The sequence below is a fragment of the Neodiprion lecontei genome, chromosome 6, assembly GCF_021901455.1.
Source record: "Neodiprion lecontei isolate iyNeoLeco1 chromosome 6, iyNeoLeco1.1, whole genome shotgun sequence".
Classification (NCBI taxonomy): Eukaryota; Metazoa; Arthropoda; class Insecta; order Hymenoptera; family Diprionidae; genus Neodiprion; species Neodiprion lecontei.
Genome location: NC_060265.1, coordinates 16,890,592 through 16,915,565, shown reverse-complemented (window position 1 = coordinate 16,915,565; position 24,974 = coordinate 16,890,592). Strand labels below are relative to the sequence as shown.

Sequence of the window (24,974 nt, the reverse complement as noted above, 5' to 3'; positions counted from 1 at the left end):
ATCATCCTAGTATATGTAAATTAGGGTGATCCTTATTTAGAGCTCGGACAACTTTTTCATCATACACTCCCCCAAATCGGTTTCAAATAATTCAAGGAGGTCGAATGACAAAAATTTGCCCAAAACCTCAATAAGGACCACCTCAATGTATATGTGTACGTGCACGGTTTGAAATAACGTTTTAATCAAGTATTAAACTTAGGTCAACAATGTTATGATACCGTAAGTCAAATTGACATTCAAAGCCATGTTAACTTGTGTGAATTGCCACGGTTGCAGACTTCCGGATCTTCAATCGTGCAATAAAATTGATGAATGGGAGTATATAGCCATGTCCTTAAGTCTATCATTTCTCAATCCCAACGCGGGAATTTATTCTTTCTAACATACGACTGAAACGGCGAATTGATTACGCGAAACGTACCGTCGTAACAAAATGTGAGAGAGAAAAACAAAATCATGGATTGAACACAAGTTTTAAGATGGACTTTTTAGGGTGTTCAACAAAAATGGACAAGCTGACATACTATTTCCAACAGTGCAACGTCGTTGAATCAATAACATATTCTTAAAGACGGTGCATACGAAACATTGTATTAAAGATTTAAAAAAAAAACCGTAATATCGAGAATAAATAAGGATGCAACTATTTGAATATATTCATATAATGTTTGTTTTACTCACCGTCTGGAAGCGTTTTGAAGTCCGTGCTGCCGGGCAGACTGTATCCCATGGCGTTGTGCGCTTTAACTTCGACTCTGTAACGTGTGTCTGGCTGCAAATTCTTCAGCCAGAAGTCCGACTTTATGGCGCTCTTGACTTCCTCGCGCTTACAGCTCGCGTCCTGTACCTCCCAGTTTTCTCCGACTAAAGCGATCGGGCAGTATCGAATCTCGTAATAATCGATCGGCTCCCCGTTGTCCATCGGTATTATCCACCTGAGATGGAACTGACGATCGTTGACAGTCGTTGTGTTTAGGATTTCTGGCTTTCTGGGGGCTGATCGCCTGGGTGTCGTAGCGTCGAGACCGTTACCCCAATTACTGTCACCAACTTCGTTATTCGCGCTAAATCTAAACACGTATGATTTTTCCGGCGTAAGTCCTTCTAGAATATAGGGCGAACCTAGAAAACAATATAAATTCTCCATTTGTTCAACCAGTTTTGTGACATTTTTTAAAGTGTTCTTATGACTACTTTGTTTTCGAAGAAAAATTTTGTAAAGTTCGGCAAGCGTACGAAAAATTGTTTGTGTTCCGCACGTATAGGTTCACGAATTTTCCATTAAAAGAACAATTCGGTATTATATGAAAAGGACGAACTAAAAGTGTTCGGAAAACCAAGACAAACCGAAAAAAATGAACAAAAAGTCTTGGTTTTGGACTAAAACTCGAAAAAGATTGACTTTGGGGACGCAAGACATGCATAAATTTTGTATTAAGCATAAAAATTTGTACTGTAAGCTTGTATAATAAATTTTTAGAATGCGTATACTTATTATCGTAATAAGAACCATTTTGTTGTTCAATTATTTTTGAATCTTGAAAATATGCCTTCTTTGGCCACCCATTCTTTCACTGCTGCAGAAGCATGTACTCGTATACCGGGACAATTTCTTGAAACTTGAAAATCAAATGCGTGTGCGCCAAATAATTCAATCTCATTGGTCGGCGAAATCTTCCCGCAGCGATATTTTTGTCTCCGATGCAGGGGTGCAACGTAAACAAAATGTGTATGTTTGTATTTTCAAAGAGCCTAAGCATTAAATTCCGACCGTTCTTTGAAGTATCAACTTTCTGACCCAATAAGAAATACTTCCCAAACCTTTCCAAGTTACTACTTCAATTATTTGCGATTCTAACCTCGAAAATTCGTATAACTGCGTCGCCGCCAGAAACAATTTGACAGCTGAAACTTGGAATGGCCAGCCTGCACGACCAGCCGATAAAGCTCGCGCATGCGCAGTTGATTTTCAAGTTTCAACAGATTGTCCCGGTATGTATGTACACTTGGGGACAATGAATCTGAGACAGCTGATTTTTTACATTGGACAGTTATGTTAGCAACACAGAGAAACCTACAGCGACATAGTCGGCCGAGCGCGAAACAAACTCAATCTCAATAAACATAAGATAACCCACGACCGTCGTTGACGTGTCAATCCAACAAGTCATGATCCCTGCGGTATTCTAAGGTTAGATTCGACGGTCATGGGTTACGTTATGTTTATTGAGATTAAGTTTGTTTCCCGCTCAGCCCGCTATGGCGGTGTAGGTTTCTCTGTATTGCTAACATAACTGTCTAGTGTAAAAATTAACCGTCTCAGATTCATTGACTCCAAGTGTATCTACACAAGGGAACACGCATTCATGCACCGATAATTTTTCAAGTGAGTCGGTTATGTGGATGCAGATTTAGCCTGCAGTGTCGCTGTCAGTCGGCCGCTACGTATTTGAATCTGAATTGCCAACATAATCGACTCGGCCGAAAAATTAGATGTGCGTGAATCCGTGCACTAGTGTGTGCATGGTTGTGAAATTTAGGGAGAAGGGGGTCATTATAATTTTACGCCTTAAAATATTGATACTAAAAGATTGAGTTTTCTTTTATAAAATTTGACATCCTGGACTAAAATTGAAATTGAATCATTTTCAGAAGCTTTATATATGACTAGTGTCATGTTTATGGTAACGAATGATAAAAAATTGACGGCCATGAGGTGATAGAGGAAGGAAGACGGGACTGGTGAGGGCAGACGCACCGGCTTTTAAGAGTCCTTACAAGACAAGGGACCAGCTGGGTGACACGTAATGCTTAAAGACGTTCCCACCTAGCAGTGGTCCTCAACTTCTAAAACAGTCCCCCTATGTAAACTATACTATGATGCAATAACAAAAAGTTGAGGTGCAGTGTACATTTTCAGTGGCGCGAACGTGCGCAGAAGTCCAAAAATATACCCATTGCGTCGTTTCTCAGATCTGGCAACATTGTATTCTCTTTCTGTATATTATTATTATATCTGAGACGTGTGCTACAGAGTTTTAATGTTTTGAGGTTACTTTTATTTTGGAGTTAAAAAATAATTTATTTATAATGACTTCACGTTTGAAGAATGGGAGGTTTGTGAAAAAAAAAGTAGGCGATAGAGTAGCTAAAGCTCTAACAGCTATGTCAGAAGCTAAAAAAACAAAAATTCTCGAAACACTGCATGAAACTACTCAATGTAAAATTCCAGATGGGAATTGTATAGTTGCATTGGAAAAATTAGCTAAAAACCTCAAATGCACCAGCTGCAGCAGTCTTTTAGACATGGAAAAAATGTACGGCTATAACAGAGAAGGACTTCACGTAAAGTTTAAGATAAAATGTGATACTTGTGGCAGATATAATAATGTTAATACCGCAGAGTCCACCAATGGTGTTTCTGATGTCAATATGTCCGTGGTTTTAGGTAAGTGAATTCGCAATATTCTATTTATGTGTAAAAGTAAAAAACTTGAATTGACATAATTAATAGCTTTACAATTATTTTATAAGAAATTTATGATATTTACTATTTGAATGTTTCAGGGGCTATTCATGCCGGTGTTGGAAATACTGGCTTAAATAAAATTCTTGCTTGTGCCAATTTACCTCGAGTAATAGACAAAATTTATAAAAAGTACGAAGTTGTAGTTGGTCAAGCAATAGAATTAGAAGCTAAAGAAAGTTGCAAGCGAGCTGCTTCTGAGGAAAAAGAATTGGTGATAAAAAATGTCAAAAAGCTGTGTGACACATTGTAAGCATCCATTCTAATTCATTTGAACTGTTCAATGGACTGATGCTGATCATCATAATAATTATAAATCATTTTCTCAACACTGATTTTTATAAAATTGTAATATAATTTATTGAAAAATTGTAAAATTATATTTTCTACGAATGAATTATTTGTAATATAATATTAAGCAGAAGTAGTTATTATTTTGTTTCAATTTATATCTTAGGATTTGAATATTATACATAAACTGGTGATTTATAATTATTATGCTATCAGTAAATGTATAATATACAACAACATTTATTTTTACACAAAATAAAGGAGAGACTTTATCTTGTTGTAATTATTTACAATATTTCGATCAAGAATTGAATTAAATATTCAATAAGTTGACAAGCACTAATCTACATTATATACTTGTATTTTTTACAAAAAATGTATTGCTATTAATTTCACGGCATTGAATTGTCTACATAAAATAAAAAAAAAATAATTGTAAATCTGGTTTAATTTTTTTATTTTAACTATTTTTATTTATTATTTCAGACCAGTGGAGATTGCCCAAGATATTTTCCCGCAGTTAGATGTCCTTACGCTTTCCTCAAATGATAATCAAAATTTATTTGATAATACACTAGGTGAAATAATAAATATCATTGTGTCATTTGATATGGGCTGGTCTAAACGCGGTAACGGGCGTAGCTATGATAGTTTGAACGGTTATAGCACTATCATCGGTTTCTTGTCAGGAAAAATTCTAGACTACGCAACTAGAAATAGAAAATGTAAGAAATGTGATATGGGGCATAAAAAAGATGATCATGATTGTAGATTGAACTTCTGCGGAAGTGCTAAGGCAATGGAAGCTGATGCAGGAGTTCAACTTGTTAATCACAGCAACATCTTAAAGGAAGCAGGACTACAAGTACGTGTTATTGTAGGAGATGAAGACAGCTCAATGATTGCAGCAGTAAGAGCAGATAACCCAGGTCAAAAGTATCATAAATTAGCCGACAAAAATCATTTAACCAAAAATTTTGGAAAAGAGTTATATAAATTACGCGATAAGTTTAGAGAGTTAAATAAAACAAATGTTATTCCTCATTTAAAAAAGTGTTTTTCATACGCTGTTGCACAAAATAAGGGCAATTCCGAAAACTTAGCTAGAAATTTGAGACAAATACCGGATCATATTTTTAGCAGACATGAAAACTGTGGAAAGTGGTGTAACCCAAGTAAAAATCATGCTCTAAACCTATCTGATGAAACCTTGTATGAAGAATTATTACATTTGTTCGATAAATACGCACAAAACTCTCATAAATTTTCTATTGCCGCTTCAAGTCAGGGCAATGAAAGTTTTAACAATATTATAGCAAACAAAGCACACAAAAACAAGTGTTTAAGTACTAGCTTTTCTTGTGATATTAGGGTAGCTGACGCCGTCTGCGCTAAAAATGACGGTGAACGAAGTATTATAAATATTAAGCAAAGACTGAATATTCCTGCTGGATCTCACACAGTCAATTATGTTAAACGAAGTGAAATGAAACGAGAAAAACGATTGGCAATGAGTAAGTCTAAAGCAAAAAAATTAAGACGTATAGAATTAAAACAGAAACGAGAACTTTTACGTAAAAATACCGAAAGACATGAAGGTATAACTTATAAGAGTAATTGTGGAATGGATAAAATAAACAATTACGTGCGTAAACACTGTGATGATAATAATAATATTGCATTAGATGATGAAACAAAAATTGTTTACTTTGATTTAGAAACAACTGGATTCGCCTCAGATGCTCATATTATACAAATTGCAGCGATCTGTGATTGTAAAATTTTTAATATCTATGTACACACGAAGACCGAAATTTCATCGTCAGCCACTACAGTTACTAAACTTCATCATAAATATGGAGACTTATTCTACGGAGACAAACAAGTCGTAACACTCAAAATTTCTGATGCTTTAGAATCTTTTCAACAATTTTTAATTAGCTTATCCGATGGACAACAGAGATGTTTATTAGTTGCACATAATGCTCGCTTTGACGTACCACGACTCTTACGAGCTATTATGAATGTTAAAGTCGAACTTTTAGATTTAATTGTTGGTTTTGCTGACACTTTATCATTGTTCAGAAAGTCTTTGGTTGATAGGAAAGGACCGGGTCAATTTAAATTAGAGAGTTTAAGTAACGACTTCTTACACCCTGATAATGATCAGGAATCTTTTCATGACGCTGCGTATGACGTTGTGGTACTTCAAGACTTAATTAATACATTAAACCTGCGAAGTGGTGTATTAAAGGCATGTAAAAACAGTAATATTTATTTGGAAGAGTTATCCAACTCAGATAAAACTAAAGTAAACTTAAAAATGTTAGTCGAATTAAGAAATATTATTTCAGTTAATATGTGTAAAAAATTGGCTTCAAATGACATTTCTTGTGATAATTTGAGGGAAATCTATAGAGTAGGTGGAGAAAATGCTATTGTGCAATTGTTTAGCGAAAAATTAGATAATAACAAAGTGCGAATAACTAAAAATAAAAAAATTTTAACGGCAGTTTTAGACTTCCTAAAAAATGAAAATTCGCCAAAGATTAAGAATTTAAAATCACCAAAAAAGAAAATTAAAAAAATACCTATGTCTAAAAAATAATATATTTCTAAAATGTTTTATTTTGTGTTACTTGATAAAATTATAGTTTTTATGAAAATTATATGATTGATTATATTTTTGAATCTATAATTGTTGATGATGTTAACATAACGAGTATTAATGTTGAAAAATAATTTATAATAAATACTTAATATACTTAAAAAATTGCATTTTTCTTTACAACAGCCTACAGTTAACCTATCTGTGAGCGGTTCACATTTATTTACAACTACTACGCCTATACGGTATTTTGAACTTTCCGCCCAACGCAACGTTGCCAAGTCGCTGTTTCTCACTGATCAAGTAATGAAAAAAAAGTGAAAAGTAGCTCACTTTTAACATTTTTTATAATTAAATGAATACCGCTTCTTTGTGTTATTTTTTGAGAAACATGTTTATTATATGTTCAATTAGTGATTTTCAGTTTTTCATAGAAATTCCAAGAAAATTACTGTAGTAACTTAAAAAAAAGGTGCGCCACAATGGGGGTTAGGATAGGGATCACATGTTAAATATGTAAATTTCAACTTGCAATATTTCAAAATTTAGCACCGCAAGAAGGGTTTTAAAAAATTCCTACACATAAAGGGCACTCATAAGTATGTGTATTCAAAATTTGGAAAATATTAGAAGAAAAGTGTTTTTGGTGGGAACGTCCTTAAGGATAGGACCCTTATTTCGACACCGTATTGCAAAGCATTGCCACCTGAATCGAGCTGGGTGATTAAGTAACCAAAGGTTAGTAAAATTTTTGCATTTTCTTCCACGTTTTTTGGTAAGACAATTTTACCGTCACGCACTCTCTCGGTAGAAACGTAAACAAATTTTCATTGTTATTATTACAATCAATGCGATCATTCCCACTGGTCGATTTTTTTGGCAACATTCTTTTCTTTTGCTGTGATAATATAATGCCATCCGGTCTCAAATAAGAAAGTGGAAGGGGAAACTTGTGCCGCCCCGCTGCAAAGCACACTTGGGGACAATGAATCTGAGACGGCTAATTTTTTACGCTAGACAGTTATGTTGGCAACACAGCGAAATATACAGTGCCATAGCGGGCTCAGCGCGAAACAAACTCAATATTAATAAACATAACATAACCCATAACCGTCGAATCTAATCTTAGAATACCGCGGGGATAATGACTTGTTAGATTGATACGTATTACAAGGTTAGATTCGACGGTCCCGGGTTATGTAATGTTTATCGAGATTGAGGTTGTTTTGCACTCGGCCGACTATGGCGCTGTAGGTTTCTCTGTATTGCTAATGTAACTGTCCAGTGTAAAAAATTAGTCCTCTAAGATTCATTGTGCCCAAGTGTACTCTAACCGGCCTCCTCACCGCAGGTAGCGCGCTCTAACGGGCAGGGCGAGAAGAAAGGCAGTTAGCGGGCCGCCACGAGCTTGGGCAAACGCGTACCTATTCTAAAAAGCTGTATTTTGCTAATAAATAATATTTTATTCCTTTCTTTACAAATTACCACGCGTATTTATTTTGATACCCGGGCATCAGTTCGAGCTCAAATACGTTACAGTAGTTTATTTTTATTTCAACAAAAATTCAGTCAAGAATCACAGAAAATATAATTTTACAGATTGCAGCAAAATAATCGAAAATTGTTTTTTTCGTACCCTTTTGTAATCAATATTATTTGTAATTATAACGTACTTGCTTTTCAATGTCATCTGAGGTTCGATCCCAAATCGAAATATTTTGGCATATTTTTACTAAGAATTGCATGTAAAATGTAGTCATTCTTCCCTTTTTCACATTTGAGATCAGTGGACTTAGATATTAGTGGATATTTGGATCCAACCAGCTGGCGAAATTCAAAAAAGAAAATGAAAAGAGCAGGGCACACTGCCAAAAGTGGGTAGTTTTTAAGGAGAAAAGGTGTGTTTTAGGCCTTGGGGCACATCTAGAAGAAACCTTCTGTTTTAGACCGCTAATAAGGTAGGCAAAGAAATGGGTTACTTTTATGAGAATAGGGAAATCACTGTTAATACATTGTGATTTGCATTGAAAGTGCATCCTCCCCACCCAGAATCATTGACTTTATGGACTAGTGATTTGTCGTGGATTCTACAAAATAAGCCGAACAATAATTCTTTTTGATTTTGTTTATCTCGATCGATTCAGAAATAATAGGTACAGAACGCTTTTATAAATAATTCGATTTGTATTTTACTCCGGAATATCACATCTTGTAAAAAAAAATCGATGCAATGAGGTAAATCAGTAATCTTTTATCATTAATATTTCAAATGGAATCCCTCTCCATTTCGGGAAAAAAAACCGCATTTGCGGATAGAAAACTGCATTCTCACACATTTACAATTTGACAACTTACCCGTTGTCATCAGGTTTTAAAAAAACTATGACCTACGATTCGAAAGAAGGTTTTTATCACTCAATATCATCTTACTTATCGAGCAAAAAAAAAATGATAACGCAAATTCAAAAATAATGTACGAATCAAAAGAATCGGTATCCCAAAGATATTGTTAATTTCCAAGAGCAGAATGAAAAATTAGTACCATGAAAAACAAAAATTTTTTGTTCTGAAATATTGTAAAAAAATGTCAGAACAATATTTGTCTCCCTGTAGTGTCAGTAGAACTATGTTCATGAATCCTTTCGGTTATGCCGTTTATCTAAAAATAGTCTAAAGCTTAGACGTCATTTGAGTATGTGGTGGTGCAACGGTAAATTTGAATGAAAGCGCATCAATTTATCATAAGTTAAGATAAAATCACAGCAGGCTCTCGTTCGTTGTATCTATTTTCGAGGACTTTGCTCTGTATAATGATTTAAAAAAAGAAACTCATACGTCGTTTTATTCATGGTCTAGTCATTCAAACTCTGACCTACACTAGTTTCAGTAATCGTATATCGCAGATAAAAGGAGTGAATGAATTTTCAACAACTACGGAGTACAAAAGAAACAAAGTCGACTAGAGTTCAAAACCTGATAGATGCCACAATGATCAATTTTTTTTAGATACAGCAAACTCATGATCTTGCTGCGACTGTCGACCTAGCCTGAGCGGTTATATCATTATTCTGACTCAACTGAATAAGGTCAACAACTTCGAGGTTTACCTAAAATTCAGTGCACCGTAATAAAGCAATGAACATTCATATTTTGTAAACACGAATCCTCCAAAGTCATTCCGAAGTTAGGAAATAGTTAGTAATTTTTTCCAATGATTAGTTACTACACAACTGATGCTATCAGCCACAGTTAGCGATCAAAAGTATTAAAATTCTTATGAATAAAAATACTTAGTGCGGTTTGATGTCTAAGAATCTCTGAAAGTATTAGCTGTTCATGGGGTTAATCAAAATTTTGATCACTGAGCTCGACTGCCTTGTTCTAATAAAAACCGCAATTTTGGCTACTAGCTTCAGCTTCATTTGGCTGCCGTAACGTCACCGATTTCAATCTTGTAGAATAATGCATTTAGTCTTCTCGTAAGAACACGGTTCAACGACTGACTAGTCACTAAAATAAAAAATATTTAAAGAAATAGCTCACCAACAGCCCAAGTCTTGTTTTTCGCAGATGACCAGATATGATTAATCTCCTTATATTGAACTGTGATGGCTTTTACGGGCAGGTCAGGATGCGTTGGTGATGGCAGGAGTTCGAAGCTGACCGTGGTAGCAGTGATCTCGGATATACGAGCTTTCATAAGTTTTCCCGGCTTTTGGCCTTCCTTGAGACTGAAGGTATACTCTCGAGTTCCATGTATGTTGGAGGCAATGCACTTATATTCATTGTAGTACCTACTGTCCTGGGTATCGATAATGAGAATGGATTGCGGGCCGTTACCGATTTGTCTAAACCTCGGGTCGTTGACGGTATCGCGAGTCATGAACTGCCACCGAATCGTAGCGTTCGGTATGCTGTTGGCGATACAGGTAAGGTTTACGGGGCGCTGGTTCCAGGACCACACAGTGTGGTTGGTCATCGACTCGAAGTTGGGTGGATACTCGACAGTGATGTGTCCGTTTTTCCAAGCGTCGCCGCCCTTGTTGTGAGCCTTGCACTCGTAGAGTCCATCATCGGAACGGCGAAGGACGTCTATCGTCAGTTGACCGGTCGTGACCCACGATGCATTGTCAATCGTGTTCTCAAGAAAGATCCTATCGTTGTCCAGCTGCCTGCCGACGACGAACTCCTTGTCTGACGTATGTTTTCTGAAGGTGACCACAGGCGGAGGTCGGCCGAAAGCTTTGCAGGTCATCACCGCCTTCTTGCTGACAGCCTCGGTCACGTTAAGGTACTCCATGATCTTGGGTTTGACGATTACCTCTATCTGGATTACATTGGTCGCCTCACCGGCCGCATTCTTAGCCTTGCACTGATACTCCCCGGCATCGTTGCGATTCGCGTTGGTTATCATCAGTATTCCCGTGTCTTCGTCGACCCCGAACCTGTCCGCCGTCGCCATGTTCTGCTGCGTCAATGACTTCACCCAGGAGAATTTCGGCGGGGGTTTTCCCGTCGCCTTGCAAGCAATGTTCGCGTTCTCACCTTCGATTATCTCTACCATCGATTCCAGTTCCTGGATCTCAGGTCGAATGTGCACTTCGACTCGGATTGCTCGCGTGTCGAGCTCGCCGGTGGTAACGACTGAAGCTCGGCAAGTGTAAACGCCGTCGTCCGATTCTTGCACGTTCTTTATTTTCAGTGCGTGTGTCTCAATTATGTAGTGATTATCCGTCGTTATCAAATCTCCGTTATAGAACCAGTCGACCGTCGGCGATGGTCTCGCCCGTACGTTGCACTTTACTGCGAAGTCTTCACCCAGTATTGGATACTGGTTTAGAGGCGCGTCAACCCAGGTTATTCCAACTGTGGATTGATCGAAACAAATATTATCTTACACACCATATTTAATATTTTTTCTTCTTCCACACTTCGAGTTATAATTTTACTTTACAGGTATTTCACGTTAGAAGTCAAAGGATTTCACTGTGTTGTATAGAATCCCGTATAATAAATTACATAGAATTTGGTACAACGTCGCGTCGAATATACTTCCTGGATCTCAATCTTTGTGTACATTGGACTTCGAGATAACCATTTTTGTTATATTTTTTTATTCTTTATTTTGAAATGATTATTGATACGTATTAGTAAAAGGCACGTTACCAATTGTCTGGATCGTAATATTTTTGGAGAGAGTCTCGGTGTTGGCATAATTAGCCTTGCAGGTATATTGACCATCTTGTTCTTCTTGCAGAGAATTGAAGAAAAGTGCAAGTCCATTACCCGGATGAGTTTCCGTGTACATTGGCGGCTTCGAAATTCCACGAATAGCGCTGTCGAAGTTTGAGAAGGGAAAACATGTAAGTTACAAGTCAATAAACAATGACAGTGACTAAAATATGGTGCATGAAATTTTTGTTAGTGAAAATTCAACAACAAAGTCACAACATATCCGTTAGCGATAAAAATGTTATAGCTGGTTTTTAATATAAATTGTATACATTAAATATTATACATAGACGATGGACACTTATTCACAAGAATTGACATCCTGATCGCGCAACACCAATGTAGCCATGGTGGCTATTTTTTCATTTTATTACTCGCCAGACAAAGCATGACGGTTTTAAACTTGCAAATTATATTCCCAGAATCATCTGCGATCACATCGGCAAGCATACGTGCATGTATAAGTTACAAGTTTCAATCATACGAATACGCACGTACGTGTTCAGTGCGGAACTTTGAAATTGACAACACATTACGCATAATTATTCGCCTGGCGTGTAATAAATACGGAACGACACGAATACAGATGGGAAAGTACATGACGACGATAAACCGAGCTAGGCAGGATTAGGTCAAGAATTGCATAGGCAAGCTGAATTCAAATTGGTGAGAATTAGACTCCGTCTCCACCGACAAAGATAGTTCAACTTTTCGTGACACATAGGTATTTGGCAAAATATTGAAGCAATCATAATTCTGATCTCCAATAAAAATAGGTATAAATTTTTTAAAGAATTTATTCATTGAATTCAGCAACTTCAATGCTTTCTCTTCAATCACAAGAAAGTCAAAAAGGAATAAAAAAAATGCAATTAAATGAAGAAGAATAAGGAAATATTGATAGCATGAATTGTGATTCTCGTGAATGCGAAAGAGGAATATTCACAGTATAATATAAATTTTCAGACGTAATTGTGAGATATATTTGAAGTTGTTTGCGATGAGAACAGAATGTTGATAAATGAAGTTGATGAGAAAAAAAAAATATAGTAAAAATATCTACACTTGTTCTCAAATAAGACACGGCAAAATGTGCTAGTTTATACCTACAAGGCAATATAATCAACAAAACTTCAAAAAACCGAGCAATTTATTATTGTAAGTGAATAATTGATCAGTGCAATAGAAAAACACTCACAAGAGACATCAATTTGGTATTCCCCTCCGATTTTGTTGCAACTCATGTATATTGCAGAACATTAAAAACTAAAACAAATGTATTTTTTTTATCGGCGGAAAAACTCTTCAAAGAGGTGAAAATTCCCAAAGATGCGCACCCAATGGCGTGGTTTCTCAGTTTCGGATAGAAGCGCTAGATATATTTGAATGAGACCAAGGCTAAAATGATTCACTCGTGAATAGAAACATTTTAGCGTTGGTTTCGTTCGAATACATTACGCGCATCAAGAAGTCACCCTGTTGGGTGCCCACCTTTGGGAGTCGTTTTCATCTCTTGAAACCGTTTTTCTGCCGATAAAAAAAAAAAAAAAAAAACTATAGGTGTTTTAGTTTTCAATGTTCTACAACATACACGAGTTGCGACGAATTTGAAGGGGGATACCAAACTGGTATTTCTTGTCCGTAAGTAGTTATACAACGTGAAAATTTCAAGGGGGTATGTACACCTCGGGATTTTCTGGACGTTACCGTTATATTTTTCATTATTATGATTCGTTATGATATCGGTGATTGAACCGTTATTCATTCGACAATTTTATTGAAACAGAAGTAAAGAAACTGTAGTGTTCTCAAATGGCGAAAAATGTGATTCAGACATTCTCATATCCGGATCAAGCGGAAGGATTAATGCGGAGCAACTTACTATGAAATGAAAAAAGGTTCATGAAAAATGTGAAACAATAACATTAGACGTGCTATTTTGTTTTGAGAAATTAATGAATGGTTCGTATCTTACACATACATGCCAACGAAGTGGATTGGCGAGAGTGCTGTGGTGCAATTACGATATCTCTATTCAAAGCCTTATTCTTAGGTATTCTAAGCGGTTAACTTCGAACTTATTCAATATTTTTAATTTTTGGACAGCACATCAAGAGATGCATGGCTAAAGCTCGAAAATTAAAACCAGGCAGCACCAAACGCAAGTTTAGAAATATTCACCATACGGTAGATATTGAGACCTGCCATTCTGTAGTTTATTTAAATATGAAAACCGAATGGTTAACCACTCATCGGTTGTGTATTTACCAAAATAAAAAAATTGCAGAATTTAAAAGCAATTTAAAGGATTTGCAAAGATTTCGTGAGTGCTATGCACCAGATTCCAAGGGTGATCAACCTCACAATGAAAAATAATTGTTTTAAGAATTGTACATTCTCCATTCCCTGCAGTTATCGTAAGGAATATGAAGTAAGCCGTTGAACTGGCTTTATGTACTAAGATCTTGAAATCTATGTATACCACACAGCTTCATGTCGGCGCAGACTAAACAATGAATAATTTTCTGTTATACGTTATAGGTAAGCTTGCAATATTAATATAATTTAATAAAATATACGGTGTTCGGGTAAATGTATCTCCGTTTACAAGTTTTGTGGAACGACAAAGACAGCTCAAGTATAATTTATTTAAAGCTACTGCAGCTGCGCCTGCTTGTGAATTTGAGTATCGGAATCAGAGACATTCTATTTTTGAATAATCAGAGATTTAAAATGAAATTTTCATCGTCTGACTCAATTCCTCGCGTTAACTGAGTGAATTTTTATCTCACAAAAAGACATCTCAACATTAGTAAGTTTAGGGTACATACAGCGTAGTATTTGAAAATCACCCCACATGCAATATCCGTTCAATGTATAGAACAATAACCGATTACAGAGGTGTACATACCGCCTTGAGTGGAGTTAGGTTAAAAAAAACTTTAATTGCCATAATGATTTGATTGTAATTAGTTGATTTTCATCAATACTCGCCTTTCCATTGGCAAGACGCCTAATCTGCTTGTAAAAATTACAAACGATTTTTCATTAGTGTTTCATACTATCTTTTGATTTATATAAGAATAATAATGCGATAGAAAAAAAAAAAAAAATTCCATACAGAGAAAAAAAGAAAAAAAATTCAAATATATATGTATAATATATATATATGTAAAAAAATTTCTTTCGTCGACACAGGTCAGGATTGACAATTGTTTTATTAATTCATATGACAAACGACGTTTCGGTCGGGCTGTCCGCCAACCATCTTCAGGATAATTTTTTGACATTCTACAGTCTAAGGTGTTGTATTTAGCGCCATTGCGGAGGAAGTCACTTCCTGACCTATGTCGACGAAAGAAATTTATTTAACTGCATGATGGTCACGGAATTATCATCTATATAATATATATATGGGTACATATAGTAATTCGTGACATACGAAAAAGGGTTGGATCAATCACAAGTTACCTGAAGGGTTCGATCTCTCGATTCTGGGAGTCGAACCATTTCATGTCGCTGATCAGATTGGGTTTGGTGACGTTGGGCATACATGTCAACAGGATGCTGGATCCGATGGGTTTGATTAGAACCTCGCTACTCGGCAATATATCTAGATGGTCGGCATTTGCGTACGCTGAAACATACAGGTTGAAAAAAAAAATTAATCAAACAAATATAATGGCCAAGAAAAATATAACTAACGATAAGTTCGTAGTTAGAAAACGTTGATAGAGAAATTAACGTATCGCATCTTGAAAATAATCTTTTAGGCGATGAGCTTGCGAAATGTTAATATCTTTGACATACTGTTCTGCGGTGTACGTAATTTCAGACAATGCTAAAGTTGCGGAATATCAAAGTTTTTCTACAAAATACGTCGTTGCAATAACGTACGGAACTTCAACCATGTGAAATGTGTGAAAGTTTCGTTTTTGTTCATAGCTGTATTACAAAATATTTTTTGCTGTACAGTTGGATGACCAACGCGCAAAGATCTCCTTCCTTTCCCACGAACCTCGTGCACAGTTACGCAACCTGCTCACCATTCTGCACAGACCTCGAGCTCTCATTATATGTAAGCGCGCTTTTAACGACTTTTGACTAGTGGTCAATTTCAGCGAAAGTGCTGATTTATGTATAACCGTGATGTATGAATCTGTAAAGTAAAAAATTAGATCTAAGAAAATGTGCACTGATAAATGTAGACTCTAGTTCTCAGGTGTTCCAATTCTCTACAAAACGTCAACACAAAGAATCGTTTTCGACAAATTATTTAAAAAATTTACGACTCCTGTCTTTTGCAAGATTAATTAATTTCGGGGCGATTAATATTGGGCAGTTTTGATATCGACGATACCGCGATTTGCGCGGAGTACCGATTTCCTGATTCTTTACAAGTTTTCTTGCATCCCGTCATCATTGCAGATTTTAATGCGTACGTGTATAATACAAATTGGTGACTCAGATACGATATACACTAAATTAGGGACGGCGCCCGCGTAAGGTGCAATTAACATAATTAGCAACTCCAAGTCCCAAAAGTCATGTAGTAATGGGTAACGCGATAGCAGTGTTCTACGGTGATTATAAAAAGCCTCTCAATGCCACCGATAAAAATTTTCGTGCAATTTTCGTAAACTTGACATTGAGCCAAGTTAACGAAACTGTTTGTTTAGTCTATTGTTAGTCGGATGATGTCTTACGGCTGGAATACTTCACTTTTGGAGGTTCCATACTTGTGAAGGAGTACAAGCAAATTAAGGATACACAGAGCTTAACGTCACCGGTCATTGCGAGACGCGTACGTATGTGGTGCTAAACTTGATGCTGATTCAGAAAATACAACTGTCGAAAGCTACTCTAACGCCTGTAAACGCACGGACCGAAATATAAACGTACCGTCACCCCGGTGAGCCCGAGGGAATAACAGGAAACGCTAATTAAGTTAATTAATGTGAGTAAAAATGTCGAATTATAATAGCTAGGAAATGTTGAATAATTCAGACGCCGGTCGTTTTGTCCCCACCAGCTGCACAATGTTCGCAATAATTGTCTAGTTGCTTTATACATTTCCTGTATTATAATGCCGAACTAACGTCGCATGTGCATTCTTCGAAAAGATTCCACGTTATTTTATTCTATCTTCTTTTAATTTTATCATGCGTATAACTTCTGTTCATTACAAACGTTTTGTTTTCATTTACGAGGATACCGGGTCACCTTTTCAATTATTCGTTTAGATATTGTGATAATATCTTTCGCCTTGGCTAAATGCGGAGTAAACAAAGCGAGTGATCGAAGAAGCACGAAGTAGCTATTAGTAAAGCCACTATAAAGATATTATTCATCTCATTCAAAAACACAGTCTTCCTATCCAAAACTTGAATATAAATTGGGTATGACGTACTTTTGGTAATGTTGTCATCTTAGACAGAACTGTTTTTTTTCGAAATTGCAATAACCGCTGTAAAAAATTTCAAGTAACATTCCAGTACCGATACGCGTTACATATTTAGCTCGTGATTGGCGTTGCTCGTTAAGAATGATAACGACGGGATTATGCTACGCGTAACTTCAGAGGGATGCCGTCACGGCAGGTCTCTTCATGTTTACTACCCCGTACGAAAAATTCCCGGCAGTGATTCCCGCAGGTAATTGGCGAGAAGTACGCGCTGCTGGCAGTGGTAAGATTGGCTCCTACAACGTGATAAGGCGAAGCCACCCTTACGCATCAACGAAACGACGCAACCCGTCGCTTCAAGACTCAGCGTACATTCCACCAGGGTGCACCAACTCCCGGAGTTTCGGACGCGCGGCCCGACGACGACGACGACGACGACGACGACGACGTCTTATTTACGTTAGTTAGGGTTTGTTGGCCAAGCCACCCTCCGAGGCCATTCATTGGCCGACCCTTAATGCATACAGCGCCTTCTCTCTTAGCCGGTCACCAACACCACCTTGGTCCGACTATTTATACTTTGTAGGTACGTACGCGCGGATGAATGTGTACGTGTGCAGTAATACACAAGGAGTAAGTCACAGAGGGGCGTGTATATAATGTACAAGTAAAAGTTTGCCTATGTATACCATCTAGATTCCCTTACCTCCATGGCCCGCGGAAGGGTCGATGCATACACACAAGGGAGACGCGAAGGGAGAGAATTGAGCAAACTTCGTGACATGTTACTTGAAGTGGAAGTATCCGATCTTGGGTCGAGCTAAGGGGATGAGAATTTTATCAAATTCCGATATCGAGGTAACGCGATGCCAGCTTCTGGGAGGGTCTGTAGAATTCAGGATAAAGGGGGGGATGAACCCGGGACCGTATATATAACGAGAATAAGAAAACTTTCTCGATTAGTCGAACCCCGATCACGATGATTGGTATAATGTGTAATAGTTTGTTGGATTAGATTCTTGATAATCTATACGGATTAAGTTACGCAGATTAAACCCAACGTGTAGAATTTTTCGGTGTCGAAGGTCGATAAAGGGAAAGTCAAATTTTTACGTTTCAGCCTTGAGGGAGGCCCTCATCAGAAAACTAAAAATATTGTTTATTGATAAAGATAATAAATGACTTTAGTTATGGTTTAATATTCAGGTGCATGTAAAATATGTTAAAGTAAACTTACGTTTAATTGCTTAAAAAACCACATTAAAGTAGGAGAAAAAAAAACCGCCGCAAGCGGTAAAATTTAAAGCACGAATTCATGGCAGAGGTATTATCAATCAGACAAACAATCAAATCCAAGTGACAGCCCCGTCATCATCTGGTGAGTGACAAGGTTATTGTTAACTCTCCCATAAACAAACTTGAGCTTTCGTTTGATGTTGGTAAGTTTATTTTAACATATTTTGTATACAGAAGGAAATTTTTTATCTTTATCAATAAACAATATTTCTAGTTTTCCGAGGACGGTCCCCTTCAGGACCAAAACGTTAAAATTTGACGATACCTTCATTGATCTTTGACACCGTGAAATTCTACACATATATTCAACATAAGGTCGAGAAATCGTTCAGCATTAAATCCAACGGACATATAATTTGATCCCGCGCGCCGATCGATTCTGCAGATTCGATTACAGGAAAAATTTGGGATGAAACGTAAAATTTAGACTATTTTCAACAAGATGTTGATGCAAAAATATTGAAGATTCTGCACAGGAGAAAAGTAGTCAAACAAGGGAAGCTGTTTATTGTTCTCTACTTGTTACTGCCAAAACATACAGATAACCAAACTCTAGGTTAAACAGATCAGAAACACATAATGTAATCATTTTCTTAATCTCTATTTAGAAATCTTTCTAACCGATAAGTGCAAACCGTGTATGGTGTTTGGTACGCAAAAGGACGACTGGATTCCCTGTAAATGATAATAAAATTCAAAATATAGAGGCTGAGCGTTGAGGATCATTGGGCCCCACGGACTGAATCAGAAGTTCGGAGAAGAGAAAGTATCGTGTCAAAAATTGAGTCTCACAAAATTACGAAAATTACTTGTCTCCACAGTGACTAAATATAAATCTGTGTAAGTGCAATAACTATATTGTGACATAAGATTTCCTTTGAACACTTTCCAGACAATTTTTGGAGATCTGGTTAGCGAGACAAATGAGTCAAAGAACAGAGTTAAAAACAGTTTGATTGTTTTCAACGTTCAATTACATAAAGTTTTCTCAGATTGTTCATATCTCAGCTTGCGTTATTCGAATTTAGTCTGGTTAAATTATATTACATAGTGGAGAAACTGTTTCATTTCTATCACCATCGTTGGCGCAAATAACATTGCTGAAGATTGTTCAAAAGGCCTTTTCTCTTTTCCTAACGTTAGATTATATCATTAAAAACAAGCTGCGTACGTAAGTCGCGGTAAGATTGTTCCAGACTCTGCAGTTGCATGCGCATAGGTACCAGACCTCGAATGGAACAATTGCGCGCGTTTTACGGTAACAGGACCCCTACCGCTGCGTTTATTTTGTTCCATCAGCAGGGAACGTGGTCTCCTCGACAATCATACTGACCCGAGTCTAGACTAGACCCCGTGAGTATGTTTGGCTACAGAGACCGAAGAGTCGCCGCCTGCCTCTGAAACTGGCTGCAACGTTTCAAATGAAAACCCTTCGCATATATGAATTATGATAAAATGGCGATATGTGTCTCACAGTAGGCATGTGTGAGCGCCATGTGTGCGACGTGATATTGTATAGTGCTCCTTGGATTGTATAATAAACTTAAGAGGGTAACACAGCGTAAATAGATTAGGTAACTATACTCGACGATGAAAATCTAGGCGCATACGCATGCCGCCCAGACATTTTTCACACATGTGCCTATCACCTATGTACACACTGCATGCGTCGTAAATCTGCACATTTATGTAACTAGATATTATGATAATTTCAGCCGTAATCGGAATGATAATCACGAGCACAGCAGCTGCTCGTGTTGGTGATCCAGAATAGGTGCAAGTTTTGAAACCTCTTATCTAGTGACAAATATAAACGCACGTAACACTTACGATACATTGACAAAATTATAATATGATGACATAAATACAAGGATTGTAAACTAGGAAGTGCAAGCTAAAAAGTTGGACTCTTTGCTACAAGTTAACTTTGCCGTGGTCACTTCTAGTAAACTCTTTAACTGAGGTAGCTAAGAGCATGTAAGCAAATTTCTTTTCACCTTCTAAAAAAAGTCACAGTATAGAAATTGCACAATGTTAAGAGTTCGTATTCCTCCTCGTAACAGTCAATGTTCGTGTCTACAGTTCAAAGAAAAGCCTATAGCAAAAATAACAAGACAAGAGATACAGTTCAACCTGAATTATCAAATAAATTATCGTAAGGGTTACTCGTAGATGTGTGCAGAAATTCACGACTCCCTCGTCGCTTTGTCATTATACGTTATTCGAATTTCAGATGGTTGTGCACTTTTCTTTTGTGACTAGAAAAAGTGAGGTGCGAGTTTGAAAAGTTTCGCATATTTATTCGATCATCTCAATTGCATACGAAATGTACCTACAGACACGCCATAAATGCCTACAGTGTGAATTGCTGACGACAGAACGGTCCGTCGTCTGCTGCAGTTTAATGCGCATGTGTTAAAATCCGAGAGAAATTGTTTGCCAGGGCGACCAACCATCATAAATTCAGTACGACAGTTAGCCGCAATGTATGTAACCTGAAAATTGTAACAGCTATCGACGTTGAACACAATTGCCCGCGACAACTGTTGAAATTGTTGAGGTTACGTTCACGACGGTTGGTCACCCTGACAAACGACTGCTTTCGGATTGTAGCGCATGCGCACATACGAAAATGGGGCGAGAAAAACGAGCTGTGCTTCGAAGATACGAGGCAGACAGTATCGGGTACACTTGGAGACAATGAATCTGGGATGACTTATTTTTTACACTAGACAGTTATGTTGGCAACACAGAGAAACCTACAGCGCCATAATCGGCCAAGCGCCGAACTAACTCAATCTCAATAAACTTAACATAACCCATGACCGTGGAATCTAACCTTAGAATAATGCGGAGATGATGACTTGTTAGATTGACACGTACTCTAAGGTTAGATTCGACGGTCATAGGTTATGTTAAGTTTATTGATATTGAGTTAGTTGCGCGCTCAGCCGACTATGGCGCTGTATGTTTCTCTGTATTGCCAACATAACTGTCTAGTGTAAAAAATTAGCCGTCTCGAGATTCAGTGTTCCCGAGTGTACATACCTCTACTTCCTATCGCGCATAAATACACTACAAAAAAGGGAGAAAAACAGAGACGAATTATTTGAAATATTAACGCAAGGGTTTAACTCTCGGTCCCAGGAGCACATTAAGGGAGAACCTGCAGACTCCGCAGGGTCGTAAACGAGTAAAAAAATTTCATATTTTCTGGGTTGTCGTCGCCATGGGGACGCCACGTGCACAGGACGATGTCTCAGCGAAAATATTGACGTCTTTTTCGCTGTGTCTGGACCACCGGGTGCCACCAGCGGGATAACTGGCGAGACAAGGAGGGCTAATATTATAGAAAATACGGAAACAGAGGGGATGAAGAAAACGTGGAAGGCATAAAGTGGGATTCGGAGAGACGCGATGGAGGAAGAAACTAAAACATATATACCTGATACTGCGAATGTATGGTGGGATTGTGGTGTATGCGCACCCCACGAGCCGAAGGGAGGAGAGAGGGTCGGGAAAACTCTGGAAGTGAATTATTTAAGTCGAGACCAACCCCTGCGCGAACCCCGCATCAACCGTGCGCACTTTTAGCGAAATTTAATTTTCACCCAAGAAAAGAGAACCGCCAACGTCAGTCAGTTTCGGTTTGCGGTATAGACGCCTGTGTGCATACAATAAGGATATGTATAGGGTCCCAGCGCACTGGCATCGATCAGCCCAATTCACATAAGCTGGAACGAAATTACATCCAGAAGTGCAAGGATAACGCACGAGGGAGGTAAAAGTTGGATCCAGATGTTCGTTCAAGTTTCGCTCGATATTGACAATAATCAATATACAATCACTTATTACTGGGATTAACGTTGTCATTCTTTGGAGAAGTAATGTTTATAAATTTTATTTGTCGCGGTAGAAAAATCATGGAAATCAGTTTTTGAACAAGCTAACGACTGTCACTCGAAATCATGTTGAGCAACTCGCATATTTCAATAAATTCATATTTGCAACAGCATATTAATAAAGACGCGTGTTGACATACCAAGACAATTTGGAAATAGATTTTATAATTCTAGATATGACTCAACCGATTGAGGGAAAATTCATTTGAAACATCACGTATCATAAGGAAAACGTTTAAAAAATTAAAAATTACGGGAATTCAAGAGTGTGATGAATATTGTGATCTTCCATGAATATCTACGGGATTCGGTATTGTAACGGACTTTTCGTTCTCGCGGTTTGTGTAGACGGTGATTCGCTCCAATTGCGGAGCCCCTCGCAATTAACAAAAAAGCTTCCGTTAACAATTTTCTTTTATGATTTTTTATTATCTTTATTTTAAACGAAAGTTAGGACGTTGGTATAATTCAAGGACAAGTATGGCTAAAATTAGAATCGAAGAAGAGACGCGAATAAATATCAACAAAAAAGAATAAATAAATGTATAAATAAAATGGGGACGGCAGACATCTAGGACGACAACAATTTCATAAAAGTCATACTTATAAAAATGACAAATAAACTAGGACAGGTCAGCACGTAGATAAAACTTATCATATCAGCGTTGTTATGGATATTCTCCAGATCCCTAATTCCGTGCGCGGCCAATTCGTATTCCCTCGTCCGTCATTCGTGGTGGGCTTTCCTCCATCGGGAATCCGAATGCATTTACTGTTTCGTCGGTTGTCTTTCTTGGTTCTTGATAATTCTTGCTGGCGAGCGCACGCTGCTGACGATCTCCTCGTCCGTCGTCTCCCGCTTCCCGCTCGATCGATTCTCCCGTCCTCTCTCTTCCACTTCTCGATCGATTCTCTACCGTCTCCCGCTGACACTTCTCGATCACCGCTTAGGTGAAAGCCCCCCTCCCTACGGACCTACCTATCCTGAGTTCCGTAGTCTATCTGGCGGCTAAATTCAACTGTTACAATTCCCCCCCTGATTTTGATATGGCGTTTTATTCTTTACAATGACAATCAAAATCTTGCGGCGTATAAATAAAAGTCTTAAAATTACATTTACCACTGTGCATTCACCCGCTGAGTCATTTCTTAAATTAATTGTACATCTTGTCAAATCCAGTCTTCTTGCTGTACATCGAGTCCTTATTACTAATATAACAGTATTCCCAATGTCGATAAGCTTTATTTCCTATTTATTCTACTTCTTTCAAATAATCAGAGAAAGAATATGTCGTCAAAATTTCTAATTTCGTAACTACCAACAACACAGTCAAGCTTATTTACTAAATTCACAAATACAAAAAAAAAATGGAAGGAGAGTTTAGAACAGTTGTCTATCTTTCAAATTCCCCCCCCTATTCACCAATTTCAATAATTACGTAGGCAGATGATATTTTCTTAAATTATATCGATTATAGTTACCTAAAATTTTATCTTTGTCGTTTATGTCAGTAAGCTGGTAGGCATTCTCTCCCAATTTCTTATGAATTCTATAAGGTCCATGGAAAATATGAAAAAATTTACTCGTCATTTTATCCAAAGCACTAGATTGATGTGGGATTCTTAATAAGACTAACTCATCAATGTCCAGTACGATTCTTGACTTTGTTCTTTGCTGCTTTTTTCGGATGTTAAAATTTTTTGTCAGAGCTTCATTTGCTAACATTATTTTCACATTGATTGGTTTCTCTTCACCTGGTGGAAATTTTACAATTTGTTCGATTTTATCGCTCGGTTTTTTGTTACAGTGTAATTCTAGTGGAGTGAAACCTGTACTATGATGGGTAGTAATGTTAAAAAGCTCTTCTATTTGCTTAATATAAACAGCCCACTTTGTATGCCTATCTGCACAGAAGGTTCGAAATAAACGGCCTAATTCTTTCATGACCCGTTCTGTGGGATTTGATTGCGGATGTCTAATTGAAGAAAAACTTACATGAACTCCTTCTTTTTCTAGCATAGTTTTCCATTTATCAGATGTAAATTGGCTTCCGTGATCTGTTAAAATTCTCTCTGGCTTTCCTACCTCGATAAAATAATTTTTTATTAACTTATTTATTGTGCTCAATGTTGTAGCCTTTTTTAGCGTATATAATTTAACATATTTCGAAAATGCATCAATCGTTACTAATATAAATTGAACACCACCCATTGATTTAGGTAACGGCCCATAATAATCCAGTGTCAATAGTTCATTGGGTTTTCTTGCAGATACTCGGCCATATTCTCCTTCCATACTATACGTCAATGGCTTTACACGCTGACATAGATCGCATGACGTTACAAACTTTTTTATATACTGCCTCATATTTTTCCAATAGTAAAATTGCGCAAGATAGCTATAAGTCTTGAATGCCCCTACATGGCCTAATTTATCATGCATTGTATTTACTAATAGCCAAATCAATTCTGTAGGTATCATTATTTTCCAATTTTGTTCATTAAATTTTTTATGAAATAGTATCCCTTCGTGTATTTTATATTTATCCGCATTAATTCCGTCCACTACTTTCTGCCTAACTAGTTTTAACTGAGTATCTTCCATCTGTAAGTTTTCTAGGTTTTTTAATCTTGTCTTTAACTCCGGTTCTAAATTTAGTGCCACTACTTCAAAAAAACTGTCTAAATTTTTATTATTTTCTATTTCACTAA

General features: G+C 37.2%; 2 protein-coding genes across 6 annotated transcripts in view; one reads left to right on the top strand and one right to left on the bottom strand.

The window, feature by feature from the left end:
- Positions 1 to 24,974, bottom strand: part of LOC107218276 (fasciclin-2) — an 85,399-nt gene that overhangs the window by 20,543 nt on the left and 39,882 nt on the right. For 4 of the 5 annotated variants that reach the window (XM_046744417.1, XM_046744420.1, XM_046744421.1 and 1 more), the window contains exons 2-6: positions 15,132 to 15,297; positions 14,655 to 14,678; positions 11,595 to 11,764; positions 9,972 to 11,294; positions 685 to 1,125 (exon numbers count right to left, since the gene is read on the bottom strand). In XM_046744417.1, coding sequence (XP_046600373.1) covers positions 685 to 1,125; positions 9,972 to 11,294; positions 11,595 to 11,764; positions 14,655 to 14,678; positions 15,132 to 15,297 — 2,124 coding nt within the window. The remainder of the gene's footprint in view (positions 1 to 684; positions 1,126 to 9,971; positions 11,295 to 11,594; positions 11,765 to 14,654; positions 14,679 to 15,131; positions 15,298 to 24,974) is intronic. The other variant, XM_046744418.1, reaches the window with a different exon arrangement.
- Positions 2,836 to 3,903, top strand: LOC124295214. The gene is made up of 2 exons (XM_046744423.1): positions 2,836 to 3,451; positions 3,571 to 3,903. The coding sequence occupies exons 1-2, from the start codon at positions 3,094 to 3,096 to the stop codon at positions 3,780 to 3,782; spliced, it is 570 nt and encodes a 189-aa protein (XP_046600379.1). The 5' UTR covers positions 2,836 to 3,093; the 3' UTR covers positions 3,783 to 3,903.